The sequence below is a fragment of the Sceloporus undulatus genome, chromosome 3, assembly GCF_019175285.1.
Source record: "Sceloporus undulatus isolate JIND9_A2432 ecotype Alabama chromosome 3, SceUnd_v1.1, whole genome shotgun sequence".
In the NCBI taxonomy this organism is placed as follows: Eukaryota; Metazoa; Chordata; class Lepidosauria; order Squamata; family Phrynosomatidae; genus Sceloporus; species Sceloporus undulatus.
The window spans coordinates 173,730,930-173,748,187 of NC_056524.1; the positions used below are offsets into that span (position 1 = coordinate 173,730,930).

At 39.4% G+C, this 17,258-nt stretch overlaps 1 protein-coding gene across 3 annotated transcripts in view; it reads left to right on the forward strand.

The window, feature by feature from the left end:
* The window catches only part of MCU (mitochondrial calcium uniporter), a 120,302-nt gene that overhangs the window by 82,352 nt on the left and 20,692 nt on the right, over window positions 1-17,258 (forward strand). For 2 of the 3 annotated variants that reach the window (XM_042458967.1, XM_042458969.1), the window contains exons 2-7: window positions 64-133; window positions 5,048-5,218; window positions 7,398-7,502; window positions 13,571-13,731; window positions 14,521-14,727; window positions 15,788-15,904. In XM_042458967.1, the coding sequence (XP_042314901.1) occupies window positions 64-133; window positions 5,048-5,218; window positions 7,398-7,502; window positions 13,571-13,731; window positions 14,521-14,727; window positions 15,788-15,904 (831 nt within the window). The remainder of the gene's footprint in view (window positions 1-63; window positions 134-5,047; window positions 5,219-7,397; window positions 7,503-13,570; window positions 13,732-14,520; window positions 14,728-15,787; window positions 15,905-17,258) is intronic. The other variant, XM_042458968.1, reaches the window with a different exon arrangement.

Genomic DNA, 17,258 nt, shown 5'->3' on the forward strand with positions numbered 1-17,258 from the left:
TGAAATAACCTAGCATTTGTTGTTTTATTAATAAATCTTACCTTGCTGTGTTCATTTTTCTAGGCACACCAAAGGCTTCCTCCATGGCAGACCATGAGAGTGGTTTATTGCAGTTCTGTAGTGCCCTCTGATGGTGAGTACAATAAATAAATTGGTTAATGAAAGATTAATAAGAGTTGAGTGTTTATCTTGCTTTAATTAGGGATGTAACATTAGTTTATGTAAAGACAGGTAAGATTAAGCTCTAGGCAGAAACAGCCTGAATTTTGCTGGCAAAAGTTTGTTTAAAAGAAATTAAGACCATCTTACTTGCCCTGGCATTTCTGAACAGCTGAATTATGCTGGTTGCCTCTGAGTTTCCTTTACTTGTTCCTCTCTTAGATAAGGACCTTCCTTCATGATTTATTTGTTCTTGATGACTTAATATCTTAGTGGTATCTCATGCAAAAACTCATTTTATCCCCTGAAATTTTGGACTGTTTCAAGAGCAACCCTATCTCTTATGGATGAGTCAAATTTATCTTTGCAGTGACTCAATGATGTAGCTGTAACTGGTCTTCTTTAAAAAGCTAGATTGAAATATATTGAACATGGCCTCACTGTTTTAATTTCTGTTTTACAAGTGAAAAGTTGGAAAGGGGGTTTCATAACTGTTGGTTTTGCACTTGTGGCATAGTTCTTTGAATTAGAGAACTATGTGGCTAAAATGTATATCTGCTCTCAAGCTGACATTTTTGAACTTCCTGTATATCTACAATGTATGTATTCCAGACTGAAATATTTTGGTCATCATTTTCTCTGATTCCTTTAGTTTTATTTAATTTTATGCTTCAAAGTGGTTGGGGTTTCTCAGAATTTCTGAAGCCCTTCCTTGTTGTTTACTTGGATCATTTGGTCCTGGGAGTGTTGCATTGGTCACACACAAAAAATAAGTATGTTAAAATGCTCAATAATTTATGAATACTATTTTTAAAAAATCATCAACCATGAAAACCTCTCATATTTCCAAAATATTTGAAATACATGAGCATATTTCCAACAGTCATGTAATGGAATTGAATCAAAGGGGAAAATGCTTAATTGGCCAGAAAATGAATAATGTTTTTGATATGTTTTGCTAGGTTTATAGTGTAAAAGGATTTTATAAAGCTCTAGTTGCTTAATACTTGCTGTAGTGAGCAGATACTTTCTAATACCTTCAATAGTGAGTGAATAAGTGTTTGTGGTAATTAATTTGTCCTTTAAAAAAGCTCCTACCAAAGAGAGTTGAAATTTCCTGCTCCAGTATTCAAATACTGTACTTCAGACATTACACTGAATATCATCAAGAAAGTTGCATAGAAAGTCACAGAATTTTTGTTGGTTTGTGTCAGGTGAGACCTTCCAGAATCCACAGGTGGATCATATCCCTTTTTGTCCCAAGCAGAAATAAAAACAACAACATTGAGCAAGCTTTTGAGTTGTCCAAAACTCTTGATCAGATTATGACATCTGGTAAACTGAAAAGCTTGCTTACTAACTTCGAATGTTTTGTTTAGTCATAATATTTCTATTATCCAATGCATATTTTGGAATTTGTAAAGTCAATTGGTAATGGAAGTCCTTACATCCATGTTGTCATCTTTATCAGAGTAAGTAGTGCACAGTGAACTTGTGAGGCAGCTTTTGCATTTTAGATACAGAATTTGATTGCTATTACACACAAAGGTAAAGTTTCTCCAGATTAGTGCTAGAGCCAACTGCTAAAGAGCAGAAGCTCATCTAGCAGTGCAGTTGAAGAGCTGTTGCTATGCTGGAAGCCTGGATTCTATTGCTTGCTGCAATTCTGTATAGCCTCAGTTTACATTATTTGTAAAACCTATTTTCAAGACTGGTTCACTAGGGCAGATGTGGCAGACACATGTACTGCTCGGGCTACCTCTGCCTGTCTTCTTACTTACAAGCAGTACATCAAATGGCTAAACTTCTCATCCCAGAAGAGTCAAATAGGATAATGTGGAAGTAATATAGCCAGTGTGATGTTGTGCAGTGATGGTGAACCTTTTAGAAACCAAGTGCCCAAATTCGAAGACTTTCCTGCACTGGATGTTACCCAGAGGCAGGGGTGGGACTTCCAGGGAATGGGACTTCTGGTGGCAGGACTTTCCCAGAGACAGTTAAAGGCCCGGGAGGGCGGGGAAAGAGAAGGAACAGGCACACACCTGTTCCTCCTCTTCACCCGCCCTCCTGTCTCTCTGTGTGCCCTCAGAAATGGCTTCGCATGCCAGAGAGCGCACACATGCCATAGTTTCACTATCACAGACGTAGTGGTTTCAGTGTTGGACTGCAACTCTGAAGACCAGGTTTCAAATCCCTGTTCAACCATGGAAACCCACTAGTTGACCTGGGCAAGTCACACTCTCTCAGCCTCAGAGGAGGGCAAAGGGAAACTGCTCTGAACAAATCTTGCCAAGAAACCCCTGTGATACGGTTGCCTTAGAGTCACCATAAGTCAGAAATGACTCAAAGGTGTACAACAAACATAAAATGTTAAAATTTACTTCAGTTTGATGTTAAATGTTAAAGGCTTGTGCTGTAGCACCATTGCAAGTAAGGTGACAAAACCAAAATTAGTTGGCTCTGCGTACTGTTGAACTTGGTTTCTGATTTCATTGGCCACCCTGCCCTTACCAGTCCTTGTGGGTGCCAGTTATCATTATTTATTTGAATGTAGTTGTAACATCAGAGCGGTATGTGTAACAGAAGAATGGAGGCATAGGAAAAAAAATTCCTATAGAGATAAGAGGAAATTGATAACTGGACAGGCAGGACCATCTTTCAGGTTGCAACAGCTGAGTTAGTAACAAATCCAAATGATTCCTGTATCCAGCAAAAACAAACAGTGAAATTACATCTCCAGTAATCAGCCTGCAAAACATTATGTAGTTGAACTCCAAAAGCTCCTGGTCTTCAAAGGGAGCCAGAATCAAGGAACAAGGTCACAGGTTCACTAAAGAAAGAGAGCTTGTCCCTGTGCAGACCGGCACTTTGGGCTGACCAGGGGGCAGAGTCGGGACGTGGCATCTCTGCACACGTCACAGCGCTCCTTCGGCACTGCATCCACACAACGCAGCACCAAAGGAGCACCATATAGCCGCACCGCCACAGCTATCGTACTGTTTCCAGGGCTCAAAAAGCCACTTTTTGTAGCTCCTTTTCACAGCCTGGAAAGGCTGGATCAGGGCTGCAGCGTGCAGTTGCCACAGCTTTGATCCAGCAAAAATGGATGCACCTGCAGCGACCCCTTGTAACTTCATAGAACCATGCTACTTAGGCATGTGAAAAAGCAATATGTTCAAAAAGCACCAAAAAATAGGGAAACAGAATTTGCATGGATATGCTTAATATACAAAATGAAAACAGGAGTGAAAGAATGTGAAATGAAAGTTCAGGAAGGCCATGAACCCAGGTCTCAGTCAAATTCTGAAGGCATAGCCATGGTTCCTCTCTTGTGCTTTTGAAGATGCTAGTAGATAACTAGTCCAGTCTACTCCCTCAGAGATCCACCTTAGGCAGAAGATTTGTTTTATTTGGAATATTTGTACCCTGCTTTTCAGGCACAAAGGCTCTCAAAGCAATTTACAGATTGTTAATTTGACAGTTCCCTCCCTTCAGGTTTAGAGTCCAAAATGGCCCTCTGAAGCTACAGCTGTCATCAGGACAGTGATGACTTCAGCAAATCATTGTTTGCCTGGTTCAGACAAGATGTCCAGCTATAGTTTACCACTAATAAGGATGTTAGTGAAGAAAATGTGACATGGAGAAGGGGATCTATGCAAGTTAAAGGCTTGTGCATCTTAACAGCAAACCATAGCTTGGTATTAAATCTGACCTACAACATGGTATTGTGCTTTAGATGAGCTTGCCAGGTTGAGAGCATATGGGTGATAGCTTCACCTTAGTGTTGCCATAAGTCAGAAAGTATTTGAAGACACACAACGATAAAAATGACAGAGCAACAAGCCAGACTGAGGTCTTGGATAATGCCTTCCTGGAACATTCTGAAAGGAGAAAGATGTAGAACTTTATCACAAGAGTACAGTAGCATTATTTCTAAAAACACTATGCTCTGTTTTCTATCATACCTAAAAACTTTCTGGGATTACAGCATTCATTTGCACTAAAAGCTTATCACATACTGCCAAGACATTATCCCTGCCCCTTTTGGCACACAGGTGTGCATGTACGCATGCACAAACACACAGATCCCCCTGCAAAATATAAATGAAAACAGTCACATGTTTAAAAAGACCTTCTTTCTTTGCCTGAGACCTTTCTGGTTGGTTATAATACACTAAGCACTGGCAAATGAGAGAAGCAGGAAGCAGCTGCTGATCTCTCTGATCTATCTGCCAGCACTTAGTCTGGTCTAACTAATCAAAAAGCCACCCCCCCAAAAAAGGGGTCTTTTTAAGTGTAGAACTGTTCACTTTATATATTTCATTTGTATTTAAAGGTTGTCTGAAGGAACTTTGGAGGTAGAAAAAAATCAAGAAAGATGCTGAGAGTTAATAAAACAGATGCTTTGTCTACTTGACACTTCTGTTTCCAGGCTGAGGTCTTGTGTTTCATGTAAACTGGAATTAACCTTTGGTATGCGAGGGAGAAAAAAACCTTGTGTATTTCTCTTTTGAAGAAACAAACACCAAACTGTTTTGTTCTGTTGCTACCTGGAAAATAAGCTTTTGTGGGAGGCACATCCCAAACTTTCAAGGGCGTGAGGTTGAAAAATCAATCACATTTGCATTCCGTGTAGAAAAATGCTAAGACAAATGCTCAGCATTGTACAGAAAGAAAATATGTTTTGGAAATGCCTCAAAGGAGGCATTTTTGTTTGTTGTTATTATTATCATGATCACCACCACCACCATCATCATCTATTAGGCATCAAAACACTACCACTGCTACTTGAGGTGAGAAACCCCCTCTTGTGTTAACTGGACATCAGCTATCTAAACAGATGCATTGAAAGAGAATATGTTTCAGCTTTCTTCTTTCATCCCTCTAGATGTCACAGTCGTTTACCAAAATGGATTACCTGTAATATCTGTGAATCTTCCATCCCGCCGTGAGCGTTGCCAGTTTACACTTAAGCCTATCTCAGACTCTGTTGGAGTATTCTTGCAACAACTACAGGCAGAAGACCGGGGAATTGACCGGGTTGCAATTTACTCACCAGGTATTTTGAACTTTAATGACACAGTCAACTTAACTTCATTGCACTTGTTATGTGTGCTTAGATGACATCTCTTTTAATTATTTATTCCAAAACTGGTCACTACCACTGATTACATGTACAAGTATACCTCAGTTAAAACAAATGTGTTCCTTGAGTTGATTTCCTTAACAGAAACCTTGGTAGCAGAGGCAGAAATAATACTGAAAGAATTGAGATAAGTTCCTACATCAGAAAGAAGCACAGTTCAATATGTTTGAGCTAACTTTTTATTCAAAACTAACAATAGACACACGTGAAATAAAGCAACCAAGTCAGATAAGTCTTGCATAAGTAAACAAAAACGTTTTGAACCTTCTAGAGACTACTTGAAACCTTCTTCCAAAATACATCTACTTATTATTATTAATATTTTCTTTCACCAGCCAGTTTTTTTTATTATTTCCACTTTGATGGCTAAACTTGTGAGTAGTTAGTTGGTAAGACAGGCTAACCTATTTCCCCCTTTTCTATTTATTCATATATGATCAGTGCTGTTTACCTTGCCTGTTGTAAGCAGGCACACATGACTACAGTAGAATCACCTAGAATAGAATCCTATTGTTTCTGAACAAAAGCTACATTGCATCGTTGACTGTAAACACATTACTGCAATGCAACACTAAAAGTCTGTGTTTCTCCAGCCCTCCTTCACCATCTTCACAATGCTGATGCTGCTAAAAAAATCCAACTAGATAAAGGACAAGAAATAAAAGGGGGCTGAGCAAGCTTTAAAAGACTTTGTAGAAAGGAGACTCTTTGTTAACTGAGGTATAATGTATAGCACTAGTCTTGTGAATATGGTGATAATTGTAATGAAGTATTACCTCAGTTTCACATGCTGCCAGATGTTACTGATGAGAATTCTGAATCATAAATGGCTTGGATTCTCCCCAAGAAACAATGACATATAATTAGATATTGTGACATGTTCCAAGTAGTGCCACTTTTTGTAATTGTGCTGTTGTGATCCTCTCTGCAGCAATTTCATTCAGATGTTTTGTCAATTCCATTTGGAATTGCTCCCAGAGCACCTATCAGCATGAAATATAACTGTTTTCTTTTCCTAGGGGCACTGAATTTCAATTTGTAGGTTCTGATATTTCATAATGTTTTCCCGAATCTTCCCCCCTCTCCCCCCCCCCCACACCATTCATTAAGCTTCAGGTTTATAAAAAGTTGATCATTCAATTTGAGCTTTCATTATGTCCTGTGTTTTTTATGCATATTATTATTTATTAATAGAGGTCTTGGTGTTCTGGTGGCTACCACCAACTGCTGCTTACCTTTTATTTCTTGTGGAACAGCAGATTTAGATTGCATTTTTCTACTTGAGGCAACTAAAAATTTGGCATTATGAATCATTTGCTCTCAGCACTGGTGACACAGAGTTACATTTCTATTCTTCTGGTGAGCTTTGTCACCTGCTGTTGGCTCTACAGTAGATAGTTCTCAATTAGAGACTGTGATCTACTTTTGTTCTTGGAGAGTTAGAAATGCTGTACAGAAACCCTACAGACCATGTCACATACTAACTTTTATCATGAAGGGGAATCGCCGCCAGAGTGGCATAATTATAGATGGCATGACATGTGTTCAAATGTGGATTGTGACAAATTCATGCAATGGGAGGAAATTTTCAAAGAAGAACCACAGCAGGCAAAAAGAGAGTGCTGAAAGCTTCCCCTACATCCAAATTATTGGTCACATTTGCCTCTCTCCAGCTGTTTTTCTCCAGGCAAAACTTACTTCTGGTTTCAGAACACCACCGTGAGAAAAGCAGCTGAGGAGGGATATGATTTGCAGTGGAAAAGAAGTAGATGAGGAATGAGTTCAGCATACCAAACCATAACTGCTCCACTCTATACCATTATAGACAGATTCTGTATTCAGATTCACTAGTCTGCCACCATCATTATATGTAATTACATCTTCCTCCAACAAAACACTGAGGACATTTAATTATGTGACATATTTAGTTATCAATTTTGCAGCTATAGAATGCTTTCCTGAAAATGAATTAGAATGTAATCCATTTTTTATAAAGCATTATGCACTAATTTTACACTGGAAAGCAGAATTTGAATATAAATGTTAAGTATTTCTGGCCCTTTAATAAAATTATTTTTCTTTTACCTTGCAGATGGGACACGAGTAGCCTCTTCAACAGGCATAGATCTTCTACTCCTTGATGATTTCAAACTAGTAATTAATGACTTGACTTATCATGTTCGTCCACCAAAGAGAGGTAACACTTTCAAGTAATTGGGATATATTTCCAGAAATCATTTTCAAGAACCTTCCATTTAGCAGTTCTAAAAGATACTTTAATCTTTGATAGGGAACATAGTTGATGCAAATGCATGCATTCAGAATTTGCACAGATCTATGACCATCATGACATGGAGATAAATTTGAAAATATTCAAGGAACATCTCCACATCCTCAACACTTCCAGGGCAGAGCTTTTGTTCCCATCCTAGTTGTTTGTCCCTGTGATCATCAGTCACATTTCCCCCAGTCATATGCACCCCTACTGCCTGATTTCATTAATACTTATTCTCTGTGATTTCTTTTTTTAAAATCCCAGTTTCTCCAAGAATGGCTTTGTACTGAAATATAGCAATTTAGTGGAAAAAATGCACACTTCAGGTGACAAATTACCAGTGTGTTGGTAATATTTCTTACAACCTTTGCAACAGGAAGTCATGTCACCATGGTCTGTCAGGTCTATCACACATTCAGTAATTCACATTCTTCTACTGGGATTTCCAAATAACAGTATTTTTTTTTTTAAAAAATGACTTGACTTCCTGTTACAATAAGGTGGGTAGTTCACTAGGGATTACTTAGGAAGAGGCTTTGATTATAGCGCACATGGCCTGGACTCAAAAACAGCAAGTGGAATTGCATTAACTAATGGAAAAAAATCCCCTTCCCAAGCTTCCTGAAGGGATCCTTAGAAATGGATATGAGGCTGAGAGAGTGTGACTTGCCCAAAGTCAACCAATGGGTTTCCATAGCCAAGTGGGAATTTGAACCCTGGTCTCCAGAATTATTCCAGTGCTCAAACCACTACCTTACACTGGCCCCCACTTTTTTTACAAATACTATTTGTATTTGTCATTTAAAAAAAAGAAAGAAACACAGACTTTTAGTGTTGCAGAAGCACTAGGACAAAAACTACAAGACTCTGTTATCAGCAGTCTGCTCATTATAGTACTTCATATATGGCAGTCAAGGGCAGCTGACGAACAAAGCACTCTTTGCATTTGGGGAAACTCTTCAGTCTCCAGCTATTGGCGTGGGTATGTGAAATTATTGGAGCTACAATGGCAGTGAACAATTACTGTTCCCAAAAATAGTAGACGAAAGAAACCCTGGTTTGTATTTAAACAAACCAAAATTACATTACACTTTTGAGAGGAGAAGCTGTGGCATTTAACCAGATGAAAAAGGCAAGGATAGTTCTTGCTTGAATTTCTGTGGAAAGAGTTTTTGTTTTAAAATGGATCTGAAGGTTCTTACCATCTGAGTGGTGTTACCTTAAGTGACGGACTAAGCCTAAAACTGGTACAGTTTTTCTGAAACCCCTCTTTCTTATTCACTTGCTATCCTTTCTGTCTTGTCCTCACTACCATAGCATTTGAGCAGTACCACTCTGGTTGAATGGTTGAACCAGTTTTAATGTTCCTGCATTAAAATGGCATGTTAAATTGATGGTGTAACTGGATGTAATACTGCCAGTGCCACTAACATGGTTTCATTTAGATGCCCCCCCTCAAAAAAAAGCAACATAATCAGGATGATTTCCTCAACTTGATTTCACACTCCAGTTTGTGTTTCCTGCTCAGCCTGCTTGGAATCATCACCTCTGCTCCTGGCTTGTCCATTTCTAGCATGAGAATTGCATGTGTTCTTTCTGTTTGGTTGTTTCACATTGACACCCTTGAATATCCTTGAATTCAAACAGTTGTTATTTGAATGAACATGTACCTGTTAATGAAAGATGGATTCTGATTCTTGATGTTTCAGTCTCCTACAATGTTTTCAAACAGCCCTTTCAGCTGCTTTATGCAATCTTTCTCTGCAGTAGAAGCCTAGAAAATGTGTGTAGTATAAAGACGAATGCAAATGTGCCTCCTCAGCCTGACTGCCTGTATTCAGTAACAGCATATGCATCTTCTTGTATGTGGAGATTTTCTTTTTTAAAAACTTTTATTTTGTTAAAGACATCATCATTTTATTCTAGCTATTGTATAGTGTTGTTTAAAATACAACAACCAAAAAGCATGAGATGAGACAAGGTCATAGAATCATAGAATTCTAGAGTTAGAAAAGACCCCAAGGTCCATCCATTCCAACCCCCTGCTGTGCAGGAATATGCCATCAAAGCACTCCTGACAGATGGCTATCCAGCCTCTGTTTAAAAACCTGCAAAGAAGGAGACTCCACCATTCTCCAAGGCAGCATATTCCACTATCAAACAGCTCTTACCATGAGGATGTTTTTCCTAATGTTTAGGTGGAATCTCTTTTCCTGTAGCTTGAATCCAAGGTGCAACTAACAGATCTTCAAGGTGGGGGAAGAACATATAATTGGCTCCAAAAATGTGTCCAGTTTACTAGCAAAAAGGGCACACAAGAGGTACACTGGGCCCTCCCCTTATGCGGGGGATCCGTTCTGGATTCCCCTGTGTAAGGGAAAATCCGCCTATGCTTGAGCCCCATAGGAAATAATGGGGTGCGTCCATGTGGCGGCGCGCATGCGCCATGAGCGCACACGCCATTGTTTTACTCCATGCAGCTTCCATGTAAGCTGGAAGCCGCGTAAAATCCGTCCGCGCATGGCGCGGGCACACTGTAATAAGAACATTGAGTGGAAGTGTACTGTTCTAATGAGCAGAGTAACAAGTTGGATGTTCCCATGCTCCTTTATAGAAGTTAATATCAGAGGTAACTGTTGTGGTAATTGGCAGTGTGAACAAATTTAGGTAACATAAGATAATTCTATGTATCATAAGAGTTATAACTATTAGGTAGACCTATTAGCTAGGACTTGATCAGATATATACACTGATTTTAGTTTCTGTTTTTATGCCAATGTTCTTTCTGTTTATTAGTTACATTTATATTCCATTTTTCCTCCAGTGTACTCTATCCAGTGTACATGACTTTTCTCTTCTCTGCTTTATCTTTGGAATTTGTACCTGTGAGGCTGACAGATGGACTCAGGATTACATACAAGTTTCATGGCTTGATGTGGAATGGAGTCTTGATCTTCCATCTCTCAGTCCAACACTCTGACCACTACACCATATTGGCATTCCTGGAATTATTATAATTACGCTGTTGTTGTATGCTTTCAAGTCATACGGTGACCCTAAAGGGAGCCTATCATGACATTTTCTTGGCAAGATTTGTTAGAGGAGGTGTCCATTGCCTTCCCCTGATGCTGAGAGCATGTGACTTGCCCAAGGTCGCCCAGTGGGTTTCATGGCCAAGCTGGGAATCAAACCCTTGTCTCCAATGCTCCACTCACGTCCAACACTCAAACCTCTACACAATGCTAATTATACTGACCTTAATATTAACCTAACTTAGCTATGAAAGAACTAGAAAAGATTCTAAAATGCAAAGATACACAACTCAGCACAAAAGTTAGAATCATACAAGCCATCGTATTCCCTATTACCATGTATGAATGTGAGAGCTGGACAATTAAATAAGATGATAGGAAGAATATCAATTCATTTGAGATGCGGTGATGGAGAAGAGTGCTAAGGATCCCACGGACAGCCAAAAGGACAAACAATTGGGTCCTAGAGCAGGTCAAGAAGGAAACCTCACTGAAAGCCAAGATGGCCAAACTGAGGCTGTCGTACTTTGGACACATCATGAGAAAAGGACTCATTGGAAAAGACAATAGTGCTGGGGAAAGTGGAGAGAAGTAGGAAGAGAGGAAGGCCACTTGCCAGGTGGATGGACTTTATTAAGGAGGTCATGGGTATGAGGTTGCAGGAATTAAGCAGAACAGTGGAGGACAGAGGAACTTCGAGATGTCTCATCCATAGGGTCACCAAGAGTCGAGACTGAAGGCAGTTAACATCAACAAAAATCTCATAAGTGCCTGTCTGGTGTTGTGCTGTATAATTAGTATAATATAATAATAGTGTTATGTTGAGATCAGTAGTTCATCATACACTTTTATGTGCAGGTTGTACAAACGTTGTGAACACACATATATGTGTAAGAATGTCTACATGCCCTCCTACGGAGCACGTGATTGGTGTTCTCTGATTTGAAAGAAGATATAAGGAGTAGTGAGTGTAGAATGGAGTGGCAGGTTCAAAAAGCTTGGGAAACACCAGCTTGAATCAAACTGAGGTTAAACTATCCTTGGTGGGATTGCTCTGGAATATGCAGAAATGGCTGTTTGTCACTAGTATTCAGTTAATTAATCCACTGACTTAATAAGATGATAGGAAACTGTTTCATCTTCTAAAATGGAGAGTCATGCGTGGCAGAGGTCAATATAATACTGATGTATGTGTAGGAATAGAATCCTACACAATTTCACACTAAAGAAAGAACTGTTGACAAAGTGCAATACAGTGTAAAAATACTTTCAAGCTCTTGTACAGTTCTGAATAGTTTACCTTCATACCTTCTGACTGGAGCCACTTTTTGTAATGCTACGGAAAGTACACATCAGTCGACTAGTAACTTTCAAATCTGTCACTGGTCTCCCAGTTCAGAGCTGTAGCCTGAAGTGTATATTGAAGTCTAGACATGAAAGGGTTCTCATAACAGAAGGAAGTAATTTGTTTAATTGTGTTTTTATGCTGGCTACCTTAAGCTATTAGCAGAGGCAATAGAACCACATATGTATTCTTTGACATTTTTCTTTAGGGTGCTAAGTATTGTGAGACAACAGTAGTACTAGGTTGCTGGCTTGGATATCTCAACATCAGATCTGTTTCCTAAGATGTCCACTACTACATGATTCAGGAAATAAAAGGTTAATCATGTCTACTAGTTCCATCACTTTTCTCCTATGCATGGCTCTAATATAAGATGGTTCTTGGAAAGTTTGAAACATAATAATGTGAAGACACTTCATACTTAATAAAGACACTTCTACTTACTGTTGTCTTGATATAGAAAATAGTGCTTGCAGGTGTTGGTGTGATTGAAATATTGTGCTGTCTCCCATCTGTGAGCATTGCCTACTGTTCTATAACTGCTGAACTGATTTCTGTCAAACTTGGCTTGTTTTGTAGATTTCACTGAGACTTTACAAAGGCAAGCTTAAGCCTGAAGATTGTGTGCTGAAATTTACTGCATGCAAGGTTCTATATACTTTAGTTTGCACTGTTTTGACAATATCTATAATACTTCATTTTAAGATAGAAACTTGACAAAGAATTTACATTAGTCTTAATAACATGATTGTGACTTTTAATACTTACAAACTTGTAAATAGTAATATTTAAACAAAATGCTATAATAAATTGCATGGAATGTTAAAATATTTATTAGATAGGAACTAGTATCACTGCCTTCTTGGCCTTGTAAGTGCATCCTCTATTGGATACTGGAATATTTCATTCCAGTTGAGTATGTTATTAAGTTTTACATAAAGCACCAATGCTGCTAGAGCTACATTAAATTGATTTAGACCAATAGTCATTGATCTCAGATCCTTATGAATTCTGAGTACTAAGCACTGGTATCATTAGAGCTTCCATTCTGTTAAATTTTCATTCTCTCTGGGTTATATAGTGCAAAACCAGTATATTGCAAAACCCAGATTATTGGAAGTCTTTCCTTTTAGCTGTTAGAACTGCAGGATTGGCTATGAGTTGAAGGAAAGCAGATAGAAATGCAATGTGAATGGTGGCCTAATAGTGAATTTAGATTCTGAAAGGCTACAGTGATGTCTTGGGCTGTCTGTCCTCTTTCTATAGTTGGTGATAGAAACTGATCCATTGTAGAATTGTTAGAACTGCACCTATTCTTAGATTCTTATCATGGGAGATGCAAGTACAAGCAAATTACTAACCCTCATGTTTGGATTAGTATTTCATTTTAAGAGTGCCAAAGAAAATGGTTCTCTAAATTAGATGCTTCTCTTTAAATTTTAGACTTCAGTAAGCCTTTCTTAAAAACCAGAATAGTGTCATCCTGTATTTCACCTGTTTCTATAAATCTGAGTGGAAATGGAACAGATTTAACCTTTTTGGTTCTGATAAGCTGTTGGAAAAAACCATAGTTACAAAGAACAGAACATTAAAAGATCCTTTTGCTTCTTTAGATCTCTTAAGCCACGAAGATGCAACCACGCTGAATGATGTAAAGACATTGGTTCAGCAGCTATACACCACACTGTGTATTGAGGAGCACCAGTTGAATAAGGAGAAGGAACTAATTGGGCGGCTAGAAGACCTCAAGCAACAATTAGCACCTCTGGAGAAGGTGAGGGTTGATTTGTTTTTTAATTGAGTTACACTCCAGTTTGCTCTCACTGCATTGTGAGCTACAGCAATCACAGTTGAAAATTTTGAGCTTAATGGTTTTTTGACTGCTACCAGTTGATTCTCCATTATCTGAAATACTTGGGACCAGAAGTGTTTTGGATTTTGGAATATTTGTATATACATAATGAGATATCTTGGAGATGAGACCCAAGTCTACATATGAAATTCATTCATGTTTTGTATATAGTTTATACACAGCCTGAAGGTAATTTAATTGATATTTAAAATAATTTTGTGCATGGAACCAAATTCTGCTGGCAGTGTTTTCAACCACTGAAGGCCCTAAGATGGTGCATTCCAATTAAAACTCCCTCAGTCTTCTAAGAGGCCATAGGATTGTAACTATTCTGGACACCACTTCATGCCCTAGCTAGCCAGAGTGAGCTGGTGCAGCTTTGAAAGTGGCAGATTGTCTGTCACTGTTCACCCAGGATGACTTTCTACCTGTTCTGTCCCCTTCCTATATATGCAGAGATTTGAGGAATGGGGATGTCTCAGTAAAAAATTGTTAAAAGTTAAGATGGCTATACCAGGACATTGGTATTTAACAGAAGGGAACCTTGTTGCACAAGAGGAATAAAACTGAGTCATCATGAACTTGAAATACATGAGGCAATGCAGTCTGCTAAAGCACATTTATTTTTAAAATATCACTTTTAATGTATGTGGTTATTACATGTTGTAGTTTCTTTAAAACACCATAGTAATGCTGAACATCTTTGTCCAGCAGGCTAGGATGGAAATCTGCAGAAAAGCAGAGAAGAGGACCACTTGGGTGCTGTGGGGTGGCTTGGCTTACATGGCCACCCAGTTTGGGATTCTCGCCCGGCTTACCTGGTGGGAATACTCTTGGGACATTATGGAGCCAGTCACCTACTTCATCACATATGGTAGTGCCATGGCAATGTATGCATACTTTGTGGTAACGCGTCAGGTGAGAAATGATGTCCATTTTGTTCAATTTATAGGGACGTCCCTGGAAATCATTCTGAATATTGTTCCTTCAGCCATACTGCTCATTACTTGCAAAACAGAGAGAATGCACAGGGTACTTCTGAATCTTCATGCTTATGGATTCATATTTTGTATTTACTTATGGGCAATCCTTTTTTATTGTCACTTGCATGCAGCCCTTTATTTTGCAGGCTTTTCACCACTCTCAACAGATGCCAAATGCGTAGCTGTCATAATCTATGTCTGCAACAGTATGACAGCATTCTTTCTTCCTGTCACTTGAGGAGAAAAAGCAGATGCTCTGCCCTGTGGTCTCATTGGTTTGGGAGGATGTTCACACTCTTCTGCACCATAGAGACCCACTGTAGTTGCTGCTGAATTCCCCTGACAACTGCAGTCATGGCAAATCCAATAGTTGAGGGAGAAGGTTGTTGATTTGTTTCCCTACCTTTTTACATTGACTTAAGCCAGTCCCAGAAGAGAGTATATCTGTGTCCTGAGTAATAATGTTTGTGATCAATGTTATGGATCACACAAATATAGACCATTCATTTCCTACCCACAAATGTTTGCTGACATTAACTGAGTGAAGCAAATCTCCTCATAAATTAAGCTTCCATTTCCTGACTCCTGGAGCTGTAATAACCCAATATGCATGCTGCCCTGTTCAGACTAAACTAACAAAGCCTGCTTACCACTCCATCCTAGAGAATGTAGAACTCTTACTTAGCTCTGTTCCTTCATAGGAATTTGACCAAAACTGAGGTGGCAAGCAGCCTCTTCATTCAAGGGTTTTTGGTTGTGTTTTGTTTCTTGGTAAGATTCCCATTTTATCACTGTTCAACTGATAACCAGACCTCATGCTTGTTTTCCTGGCTTTGGTATTTTGTGATGCATTATTGGCCCTCTCCTACTTTTAGTTAATGCAGGGAGCAATTAATCAAGAGTATAGTCCTCCTCCCTCCCAACCCTTGTATTAATGAGTAACACAGTTCATGTCCTGATAATAATTACTTTTTATTCATTCTCACATTCTGCAGGAGTATGTATACCCAGATGCCAGAGACAGGCAGTACTTATTATTTTTCCATAAAGGAGCCAAAAAGACACGTTTTGATCTAGAAAAATACAATCAACTCAAGGATGCTATTGCTCAGGTAATTCGATAGCAGGAAGGGAAGGGGAGGCTAATTTTTTTTTCTTTGTTAGCATTTGATAATTGATGCACTTTCCAGTTTAATTTTTTTTTAACCATTCATTTACAAAATATGTGTCGTCCTATGGTAAATCAGTATGATTATGCTATAGATAAGCAAGATGGGGGAAGTTGGAATGAGGGCAAATCCTAGTTGTGTTCTGCAGAGATTAAATTCTTTAATATGCACATATCTCTGCTGGTTACATGGGAGTACTTGAAGTGCCTCTACTCTAAGTTCCCCTAGGTAACTGATTTTGAGGATTGGCTATCACACCTCAAAGGTGTAACTCACTGTTTATGAGTATGTTTAATAGAGGTTTCTTGGCTCCAGCAGATGGAAGTACAATTGTCCCTCCCTTTTTGTGGACTTGGAATCTGTGGTCGTGCTCTTCACGGGAGGGACAAGCGCCCATTAATAAAATGGCAGCGCAACCCCGTGCACGCACCCTGGGCGCATACTCCATTATTTTCTATAGGATTCAAATTTTACAAGTTGCCATCTTCGCAAGAGGGTCCAGAACGGATTCCCCATGAATTGGGAGGGGCTACTGTACATGCAAAGATTTCATGTAGTGGTTGTAGTTGGAATTATATTTCCTGTGAAATAATAATAATAATAATAATAATAATAATAATAATAATAATAATAAGTTTTATTTATATACCGCCCAATCACTGGGAATCCGAGCGGTTTACAACAGAGGGGATAATAGACCTTTCCCTGCCTTCAGGCTTACAATCTAAAAGACACGACACAAAAGGAGAAGGGAATGGTGAGGGGGGGAGGGAATCAGGTCCAGTATTCTTCTCTCCCTCTGAGGCCTGGACCAAAGCAGATGGACCGGAGGGAGGGCTCTTCTTCTTCAGGCTAGCCCTGATGGAGCTGGGCCAGCCTATTCTCTCCCTCACAGGCTGAAGGATGACAATTATGGAGAGAGGGGCCTCTTTCTTCAGGCTAGCCCCTGATTATGCTGGGACAGCCTACTCTCTCCCTCAGAGGCCAAAAGATGACAGTTATGGAGGGAGGGACCTCTATCTTCAGGCTAGCCCCGATGGAACTGGGCCAGCCTATTTTCTCCCTTACAGGCCGAAAGATGACAGTAAAGGAGGGAGGAGCCTCTATCTTCAGGCCAGCCCCTGATGGAACTGGGCCAGCCTTCTCTCTCCCTCAGAGGCCGAACGATGACAGTTAGGGAGAGAGGAGCCTCTGTCTTCAGGCCAGCCCCTGATGGAACTGGGCCAGCCTACTCTCTCCCTCAGAGGCCAAAACATGACAGTTAGGGAGGGAGGAGCCTCTTTCTTCAGGCTAGCCC